The sequence below is a fragment of the Chrysochloris asiatica genome, unplaced genomic scaffold, assembly GCF_000296735.1.
Source record: "Chrysochloris asiatica unplaced genomic scaffold, ChrAsi1.0 scaffold00174, whole genome shotgun sequence".
Taxonomy (NCBI): domain Eukaryota; kingdom Metazoa; phylum Chordata; class Mammalia; order Afrosoricida; family Chrysochloridae; genus Chrysochloris; species Chrysochloris asiatica.
Genome location: NW_006408692.1, coordinates 616,516 through 627,717, shown reverse-complemented (window position 1 = coordinate 627,717; position 11,202 = coordinate 616,516). Strand labels below are relative to the sequence as shown.

The following is an 11,202-nucleotide window of genomic DNA, read 5'->3' as shown; positions in this document are numbered from 1 at the left end:
CCTGCAGAGGCCATGATGCCTGTAGTCCCAAGCCTGCCCACCAGTGCGCCTCATTGTCTCCCTTCTTCTGTTTGTCTGTGTATTCTTTCGCTATCCCTATCGCCGCTGGATCTCCCCTCCTCGTGAACCAAAAACTCGTGACAACTATGTCGAGGTCAGACCCCGACACTACTTGACCTGGCTTTAATGGCTGGATGATCAGAACTCAACTAGAAGAAGAAAGTAGAGGAAAAAAGATCTGATACAATTTGATGAACTTGACCTACACCTATGGATGCAGTAGCTCAAAAGAGTGAACAAGTCTTTACAGTGAGGATCATTCCCACCCCCTCAATAGACAGGGTAGACAGGGATGGGCAACTTAGACATTAGCTACCCAAAATGGGGGTGGGGGGGCTACAAAGGCAAGAAATAACTGACTTACAAGCTTTCAAGAGGGAGCCTAGATTCAGGGGGTGCGGAGGAGGGTGGAATCTCCACTGAGTAGTATCCAATCCGTCTAAGCGGGGCTGATGAAAGGAGATGGGGATAGCACTCATGTGGCACACAAGTGAATAATTGCTATTGGGACTGACTGTGAGGATTGGAAATGTAAAGGTGGACATTTTGTAGCAAAAGGAGGAGAGTAACTGACTTTGCAGTCTAGGAGCGGAGGTCCCTGGGACCACGTGGGGAGTGCAGGACCCTATCCAGAGAAACACTGATGCCAGAGATGGAGGCAGAGACAATGAAGTGGAAAGATGGAGTGGCTAGGGACTCTGGACCCCTCTCTGGGTATACCCTTTGGTTGGTTGATGATGCATGGAGGGGATTGTAACCATGGCACTGAAACGATATACCGTAGGATGAATGTAAAGCTCATGTTCTCCCATGTAAACTATCGCTTAGTTCACAATAAAGCATTAAAAAAAAAAAATGAAAGAAATAGCCAGAAATTCAAACCATAGTCAGAGGATGTGGAATGAAGGATATTACTGCTGACATTAGATGGATCTGCATTGAAACCAGATAATACCAAAAAGATGTTTACTTGTATTTCTTTGAATGTGCAAAGCCATTATTATGGATAATAATGCAACAAATGGTGATTCCAAACACTGAATCGTAGTTATGTGGTACCTGTACATAGATAGAGCAAGAGGCAGTTTGAACACCAAGGTAAAACTACCTGGTTTATAAGCAGGAAAGGTATGCATTAGGGCTGTAATGGGAGCCATACAAAACTAGCAATCAGATGATACTTTCACCATACATATTCAATCTGCATGCTGAGTATAATCCAAGGCACTGGGTGATATGGTGGCATCAGGGTTGGAGGAAGACTCATTGACAACCTGTGATATGCAGATAACACCACCTTGATAGTAGTTAAGAAGACTTGAAGCACTTAATGAAGAAGAACTAACGCTACATCCTCAGAGGTCTTATCTACACACAAAGAAGCTTCAAAAAGTTTTTATGAGAATATTACATTATCTTCCTTTTTTTAGAAAAATGAGAAATGTTTTAATCCTTGAAGATGTGGAGGGAAAGAGGACCCTCCTAGAACCCCTTTTTGAAAACAGAAAAGACTCTGGCTTCCTGAGGAAAACTGAAATAGACATAAACCAGTGGAAGAACCCAGATGTAGGAAGTGACCCAGCACAGCATCCAAGCCGTGCCAGAAGCACTAAGGGATCGAAGAACCACATGGTCCCAATGAAGAACTCAGGCAGGACCGCCTGAGACCTAATCAGCTGGGGCTCCATACTGATGATGCTTCCAACATAAATGACACCCTGTCTCTCACCAGCTTGGAAGAACCGGACTCCAACTTGAACACAAGGCACCAACCACTTTAGCACCCACATGATTACCTGCCTCTGCACAGTGCTTCCACACCACATGCTATCTGACATCACTCTCTGCTATCTTTTTTTTTTTTTTTAATGTTTTATTGTGTATTGAGTGATAGTTTACATGGGGGAACATTAGTTTTAAATTCATTCTATCCTATATTGTTTCATTGCCATGGTTACAATCCCCTCCATGCATTATCAACCAACAAAAGGGTATACCTTTAATGTCCTGCCGCCCCCCTCCCCCCTTGGTCCTCTTTCCCTCTCTGGGTCTCAACTCCCCAGGCACTCCATCTCTTCATGTCATCCTCTCTGTCTCCATCTCAGGCCTCACTGCTTCTCTGGGTGGGGTCCCACTCTCTGCTCTTCTCCATTGATGGTCCCAGGGCCCTCCGCTCCTGACTGAAAGGTTACTCACACCCCTCCTTGCTATAAAATATCCACCTTTACATTTCCAGTTCTCACAATCAGTCCTGGTATAACAGTTTTCACCATTGCATCACATGGGACCCATCTGCATTTCTTTTCATCAGCCCTTCCTAGACAGGTTGGATACTACTTACTAGAGACTCCACTATCCTCGCCGCCCTGTGGATCTAGATTCCCTCTTGAAAGCTTATAAGCCAGCCACTTCTTACCTTTGCATCCCTCCCCCCATTTGGGGTAGCCAATGTTCAAGTTGCCCATCCCTTTCCACTCTTTGTGTGAAGGGAGTGGGGATAATTCTTGTAGCCGGGAATTATTTCCTCTTCTCCGCTATCTTTTAAATCCATTTTTCCATGAACTTTTTGAAGCCCCCTTATATGGAGCCCAGGTGTGGCACCATAGGATAAGCACTGAACCTCAAGGTCAGTTTGAACTGCAAGGTCAGTGGTTCAAACTCACCATCTGCTCCTTGGAAATCCTGTACAGGGTCACTATGAGTTGGGACCAACTAGAAGGCATTTAACAACAACAGGGAGCAAACTTATGAAAAACTTGCTACCCATAACCAAACACATTAAGTAAACGAGTCGATGTACCTGGGAGCTCAGGACCATTGTCTCAGGGTTCACCAAGGTCAATTGGTTTAACATAATCAACTAAGACAATATTGTACATCCTACTTTGGTGACTAGCTTCCAAACCAACATACCAAAAATGAACTCAGCTTCATTACTCCCAAACCTGTTTCCTCACTTGCATAACTGGTACCATCATCCAACCCAAAACCTAACAGAATCTTAGAAGGCCTATACTCATTCTTCTCCCTCCCTACACACACCCAGTGGGCACACCTGTTGTTATTAGTTGCTACCTAGGCAATTCTGACTCATTGTGGTTCTATGTGTATCAGGATATAAGTGTTCTCCATAGAGTTGTTAAGACTATGAATTTTTGGAAACAGATGGTAAGGCTGTTTTCCAAGGCATTTCAGAGTCACTTCAAATCACCAGTCACTTGGTGCGTAATCAAGCGCTTAATAATCTGTGCCACTACAAGCACTGTTGGTCACTTACTGGAGTTAACAATTTAAACACCAGTCTTCTCTTTCATTCTTTCCTTTTATTTTGTCCTTAGCCAATCCTGTCATGCAGGTCTTCAACATTTTTCTACCTAAGCTATTATAATACTTTCCTAACAGGTCCCTCTGACTGGAATATGTTCACTGTTGTTGTTGTTAGGAGCCATCGAGTTGGTATCGACTCATAGCAACCTTATGTGTAACAAATAAAGGAATGCCCGGTCCTACACCAACCTCACAATCGTTGCTATGCTTGAGCCTACTGTTGCTGCCACTGTGCCAATCCATTCTACTGGGGCTCTTCCTCTTTTTCGCTGACCCTCCATTTTACCAAACAGGATGTCCTTCTCTAGGGACTAATTCCACCTGATAATATATGTCCAAAGTGTGAGAGACGAAGTCTAGCCATCCTGGCTTCTAAGAAGCCTTCTAATCATACTTCTAACACAGATCAGTTTGTTCTATTGGCAGTCTATGAGTTGGAATTGATGGTAACCAGTTTAGTGTTTTTGGTTACTTGAAATAAAGTGATGTGTGGACATATTCTATCACTCCTCTGTCAGTTAGCCATACTGTGGTGGTTTGCATGTTGTTGTATTCTGGAAGCTATGCCACTGGTATTTTAAATACCAGCCTGGGTCACCCACGGTAGACAGGTTTCAGACGAATTTCCAGTGTAAAATAGACTAGGAAGAAGGAGAGATGGACTACTTCCAAATACTTACTCACCAAACCTTATGAATAGCAGTCGAACCCTGTTAGCACCAGAATACTGAATTTTAAAATATGATGAAGAACACCAGAATATTTTCAGATATAGTGCTGGAAAATGACCCCACAGGTTGGAAGGAACTTAAAATATGACTGAGGAGCAGCTGCCTCCTCAAAGTAGAGTTGTCCATAATGAAATGAATGGAGTGAAGCTTTTGGGACCTTCATTTGCATTATGGGGCACACCTCAAAATGAGGAGAAATCGCACTAAACATCCATTAATGATTGAAACATGAAATATGCAAAGTATGAATCTAGGAAAACTGGAAACTGTCAAAAATGAAATGGAACAAATAAACATTGATAACCTAGGCATTACTGAGCTGAAATGGACTGGTGTTGGTCATCACGAATCTGACAATCACGTTTTACTATGCCGGGAATGACAAAACGAAGAGGAATGGCATCGTATTCATCTTCCAAAAGAACATTTCAAGATCTGCCTTGAAGTACAGTGCTATCTGTGATAGGATAATATCCAGACACCTACAAAAGACCAGTTAATACCACTATTATTCAAATTTACACACCAAAAATGAATGCCAGTGATGATTAAATTGAGTATTTCTATTAGCTTCTTCAGTTTGAAATTGATGAAACATGCAATCAAGACGTATTGATAGTTACTGGTGATGGGAATGCAAAGGTTGGAAACAAAGAGGAAGGATCTGTAGTTTGAAAATATAGCCTTGGTGACAGAAACAATGCTGGGATCGCATGAAGGAATTTTGCAAGACCAATGACTTGTTCATTGCAAATACCTTTAAACAACATAAAAGATGGCTATGAACATGGACCTCACCAGATATAATACACAGAAATCAAACTGACTACATCTGTGGGAAAAGATGATGAAAAAGCTCCATATCATCAGCCAAAATCAGACCAGGGGCAGAGTGTAGAACAGCAATATACCTTTGATTTATTGACAGCTGCTTCTATGGGTATTGATTATGTATGGATCCAAGTAACATGAAATCTTTAACAACTTCAATCTTTTCTTTGTTTATCATAATGCTATTTATTGGTCCAGTTGTGAAGATATTTCTTTCATGCTGAGGTTTAATCCTTGTTGAAAGTCATAGTCTTTGATCTTCATCAGTAAGTACTTCCAGTGCTCTTCACTTTCAGCAAGCAGGATTATGTCACCTATATACTGTGGGTTGTTTTGAGTCTTCCTTCAAACCTGAAGCCATGTTTTCTTCATATAGTCCAACTATTTATATTATTCATTTAGCACAGATTGAATAAGTAGGGTTAAAAGATACACTGACACACACCTTTCCCAATTTTAAACCATGCAGTATCTCCTTACTTTGTTTGACCCACCACCTCTTGGTCTATGTACAAGCTTTGCATGAACACAATTAAGTGCTCTGGGATTCTCATCCTTCACAATGTTAACCACAGTTAAGATGCAGACAGTCAAATACCTTTCTAAAGGCAATAAAATACAGGTAAACATCTTTCTAGTATTCTCTGTTTTCAGTTAAGATCTAATGTCAGCAATGACATCCCTCATTCCATATTCTTTTCTGCATCAGACTTGAATTTCTGGTAATTTCCTGCCAAGGTACAACTGCATTTTGAAATTACCTTCCCCAATTTTACTTGCGTATGTTATAAATATCACTCAATAATTTCTGCATTCTGTTGGATTGCCTTTCTTTGGAAGAGGCACAATATGGTACTTTTCCAAGTTGGTTGGCCAAGCAGCTTTCTTACAAATTTTTTGACATAGACAAGTGATCATTTCCAGTGTTTTGCATATACTTGTTGACATATCTCAATTAGTTTTCCATCAATCCCTGTAGCCTTGTTTTTTATTAATACATTCAGTGCAGCTTGGACATCATCCTTCATTAGCTCTTGATCATATGCTACTTCCTGAAATGTTGAAAAATTATTTTTGGTACAGTGACTTTGTGCATTCCTTCTATTTATTTTTGATGCTTCCTGCATTGTTCAATATTTTGCCCACAGAACCCTTCAAAATCGCAACTAGAGGCTTAAATATTTTCTTCAGGTTCTTTCAGCCTAAAACATGCTGAGTATAGTTTTGCCCTTTGGCTTTCTAACTCCAGTTCTTTGTACATTTCATTATAATACTACATACTTTGTCTTCCATGCTGCACTTAAAATTTTCCACTCAACTCTTTTACTTCATTTTCTATTTGCATTAGCTATTCTCCATTCAAAAATAAATTTGTTTTGTCTGCTATCCATTTGCTATTTCCTGTCTTTTTAATGATCTTTGATTTCTCATGTATGATGTCCTTGATGTAATGCTACAGTTCATCTGGTCTTTGGTCATTGGTGTTCAATGTGACAAATCTTTGCTTGAAATGGTCTCTAAATTTAAGTAGGATATACTCAAGTTTATATTCTAGCACTCTTGGACTTATTTTAATTTTCTTCAGCATCACCATGAACTGGGTTATATGAAGAAAAACGTGGTATCAGGATTGGAGGAAGACTCACTAACAACCTGCGATACGCAGATGATACAACCTTGCTTGCTGAAAGTGAAAAGGACTTAAAACATTTAAAAGCACAACCTTTGGTATGGATTCCATCTCAATATAAAGAAAACAAAAATCACCACCACTGGACCAATAAATAACATTCTTATCAACAGAGAAAAGATTGAAGTTGTCAAGGACTTCATTCTTCTGGGATCAACTATCAACACTCACGGAAGCAGCAGTCAAGAAATCAAGCTATGTATTACATTAGGCAAATCTGTTACACAAGACCATTTTAAAGTGTTGAAGAGCACAGATGTCAGTTTGAAGACTAAGGTATGCCTGACCCAAGCCATGGTATTTGTAATAACTTCATATGCATGTGAAAGCTGGACAGTGAATAAGGAAGACCTTTAAAAAATTGATGCTTTTGAGTTATGGTGTTGGAGAATATTGAAAGTGCTAAGGGCTGCCAAAAGAACCAACTGTGTTGGAAGCAATGCAGCCAGAGTGCTCCTTGGAGGCCAGGATGGCCAAACTTCGTCTCTCCTACTTGGGACATATTGTTAGGAGGGACCAGTCACTGGAGAAGGATATCATGTTTGGTAAGGTGGAGGGTCAGAGAAAAAGAGGAAGACCCCCAAAGAGATGGATTGGCAAAGTGGCAGCATCAATGGGCTCAAGTGTGGCAACAATAGTGAGGTTGGCCCAGAATCAGGCAGTGTTTCATTCTGTTGTATATAGGGTCGCAATGATTTGGTACTGACTCGATGGCACCTAACAACAACAACAACAACAATGGTCTGTTCCACAGTTGGCCCATGGCCTTGTTTTGACTGACACTGAGCTGCTGCAGCATTTCTTTTCACAAAATTGATTCCCATGGTGATTTCCCACATTATTGTTAAGTGCCATCTAGTTGGTTCCAACCCATAGCAACCCTGTGTAGGGTTTCCAAGAGCAGCTGGTGAACTTGAACCGCCAACTTTGCAGTTCAAACAGCTTTGCAGTCTGGCACATTAACCCACAACATAGCAATATACCAGCCACCACATTCTGACAAACTGAAAGATGAGTGGAGGCACTATATCACAGAATGCAAATGTTTTCAAGAACTCCTGAAAACTTCACTGAAATCTATAGTTAAAAGGAAAAAAGAAGTAGTGTTTCATTTTAGCAACAGCATGTACAGATTTTAAAGTACAACATAGTAGATAATTATGTTGCGGTCGTTAAGTGCTGTGGAGTGGGTGCTGACTCATAGCAATACTGTATAGGGTTTCCGAGGAGCAGCTGGTGAGTTTAAACCACAGACCTTTCAGTTCAAACTGACCTTGCAGTTGAGTATTTATCATACAGCACCACACCAGGAGTTAATTCTTTATGGAAGTTAATTTCCTCATACAGAATACTTCAAGAGTTTTTCAATGCAGAGTGTTACATGTTCCTTTAGTGTATCTACTGGGAAATGAAGAAAAGCAAATAAAACTTACAATCCATGAGGATACCACCGGTGCTTAGTAGTAAAGAACATTTTGCTAAGTTGTTCTATCATGGGTCCTTGCTGAAGGGGCTCATCCTTTACTTCTAGTCTGGTTTTTAGCACTTGATCATGTGTTTCTTCATTATTATGCACAGGATCTGGTCGAGGGATAGCCTACAAAATAACAGCAATAAACAGCATGAAAATTAAGAACGTTCACCAGCATCTTATTACATTTACAATAACACGAGAATCATACTCAGTAATTCATTATAGGGGAGTAAATTATCATAACAGAGTTCCATGTAGTTGCATTATTCATAAAAAAAAAAGAATCAGAACATGTTTTTGTCTCACATCTAAGTTTTGGATTTTTTTCCAATAATAAAGTGCATAATATTTTAGTTCTCTTTTTCCAAATAATAAAGCTCTTATTACTTTAATTTTATTTCCCAGGAGCATAAATTGTGTCCATTATTACTGTTTCACTTAGAAGTTTACAATTCCTCCATAGGTGAAAAAAAATGAAAAACCTTTAATAAATGACATTTCTCATATGCAATGAAAGTAGGAATAATTTCAATGTCTTCATTTCAGTTGACTGAAATGTCATCAAATAATGCTTTGTGATACTTGACTGTTTAGTTTTGCCCCCCAGAGACACTGCTTACTAAGAATCAAATCTTCTCTCCAACACACCTGTGTGATGATACGGCATATTCCCATCCTTAAGAGCGGTTCACTAAAGTCTTTTCATGAGTCACTATCTTGGAGGGTCAAGTTACCTATATTTTAATTACTAAGTGGTAGTAAAGTCTGTGACATAACACAAGAATATAATATTGATTTGCTTTCAGAATTCCACATATGTATTATTATTGTTGTTGTTAAGTGTCATTGAGTCGGTTCTGACCCACAGGGACCCTGCACAGGGTTTCCTAAGAGAGACTTGTGAGTTTGAACTGCTGACCTTGCAATTCAAACTGACTTTGCAATCCAGTGCATTAACCCAGAGTGCTACACCAGGACTCCCACATATGTATGATGATAAAATGAAAATCGGAATTAACAACTAGATAAGAAACAGTTCAAATATAAATGTCCTGACTTGTGCCAAGATGGCAGACTAGGTAAAGGTACTACACAGACCATCTGTAAAGATACGTGAAACCAAATGAAAACAAAACAGAGATGAACATTCAGTAACCTTGAATTTCAGAGGAAAGGTTAGAGAAGTAAATTGAGTGAATGCTTAGAGGAAAAGTTAAGCGGGGACAACAAGGGAGGAAGACTGACTGGTAAACAGCAGTGAGAGTGACATGAACATCTTGGGAGCAGTTTGGCAACACAAGGTGGCCTGACAGAGCAGACTCACACAAACACCCGCTGTTCCATGCTTCCCCATATGAACATTTCTTAACCCTCATTCAGAAGGGAAAAAAAACAAAACTCATTTGCTGTTGAGTCAATTCCAACTCAGCAACCACATAAGACAGAGTAGAACTGCTACACAGGTTTCCAAGGCTGTAGTCTTTACAGAAGCAAACTGCCATATCTTTCTCCCATGAAGCAGCTGGTGGGTTTGAACTGGAGACCTCACAGTTAGTAGCTGAGCAATGAACCACTTCGTGAGCAGGGCTTTTTTAAATATAGAAGAAGAGGAAAATGTGTTTTCTATTAATCAACAAATATTTATTGCTCACCTTTCAAGTACAAGGAGCTGTGATGAAGCAGAGAATAAAGTGCTGAGCTGATAACCAAAAGGTCAGCAGTGAAAGCCCACTAGTCACTAAATGGGAGAAAGCCATGACAGTCTGCTTCCATAAAGATGGACAGTTTGGAAACTCTATGGGCAGTTCTACTCTGTCCTCAAGGCACTTCCAGTTTAGTGGCAGGAGACAGAGAACAACAATAACAAAAATGCACACGCACACACTATATACACATATGTTGTTTTGCTTTTGTTAAGTGCCGTCAAGTCAGCTCCCACTCATAGAGACCCTGTATAGGGTTTCCAAGGAGTGGATGGTGAACTTGAACCACCAACCTTGCAGTCCACAGCAACCTTGCGGAGTCCTAGTGTGGCACCAGACAGATACACATATATCAAAAGTGGTAAATACTAAGGAGTATCAGGGTAGAAGTACCACTCTAAATGGAGTGGCCAAGAGAGGTCTCACTAGGTCTCAACTGAAGAAAGACTTAAAGAGCATAGGGGACCAACTACGGGGATTTCTGGTCAACAAATCATTCCAAGCACTAGAAAGAAGAAATACAATGGTTCTGAGACAGGAGCCTGCCCAACATAACTGAAGAACAGTGAGGCTGCCAGTGTGGGGCTAGTGGAATGAGTACTTAAAAACACAGAATGAGCCTTAAGACTAGAGAGAAGAACACAATGCTACAGGAGAGGAGATGGTTGCCACAAGTGAAGGGCTACAAAGAAAAAGCTGGCAAGAAAGCTGGACATATATGCAAGGAGTAATTATAATGCCAAACTTCAGAATCAAGGCTGAGTGAGCAGAGACATGAGACTGTGTGAGACGGATGAAGGATTGTGGGAAACTTGTTGGATCAATGAATGTAAGTCTCCATGAGAGGATAAATAATTCTTGGTAGTTAACTAGTGAGTTCTTGAAATTTTGTTTGGGAGAAAGGAGAAGCAGTTACAGATGATGATAAACTTGCAAATGTGTGATCATTGGAGTGAGTAACTGAGGTAGGGAGATAAGATCAGGAAGTGAGAAGCCAGGATATAAGACAACTCATTACATGGATACTAAAATAACAAAGAATTTAGGACATAAGCGGAGTTGGAGAATGAAGAACCTAAAATCAGTAAGGTACTGGTATGGGCTGCAGGATCAGCACTGGACTACAAACCACAAGGTCAGCAGTTCAAATCCACCAGCTACTCTTCAGAAACCCTCTACAGGGTTGATATGAGTCTGAACAACAGAGGAGCGAAGGAGAAGAAATGCCCTGGGAGTTGGTTAGAACAGCAACAAAGAAAGATGTTGTCCAGTGAAGGAGGCTTCCTGCGGAGCCTCTGCAATACATAAGACTATAGGTGGAAGCCTGAACCACATCCAGATCTCCAGAGATGGGAAATTCCCACTTGAAAGGACAAGCAGACCAAC

The 11,202-nt window shown here is 40.5% G+C and overlaps 1 protein-coding gene across 1 annotated transcript in view; it reads right to left on the bottom strand.

Annotated features, from left to right (window-relative positions):
* Positions 1-11,202, bottom strand: part of MRPL42 (mitochondrial ribosomal protein L42) — a 40,464-nt gene that overhangs the window by 14,316 nt on the left and 14,946 nt on the right. Inside the window, exon 4 of the mRNA XM_006871790.1 lies at positions 8,073-8,236. Within this exon, the coding sequence (XP_006871852.1) occupies positions 8,073-8,236 (164 nt within the window). The remainder of the gene's footprint in view (positions 1-8,072; positions 8,237-11,202) is intronic.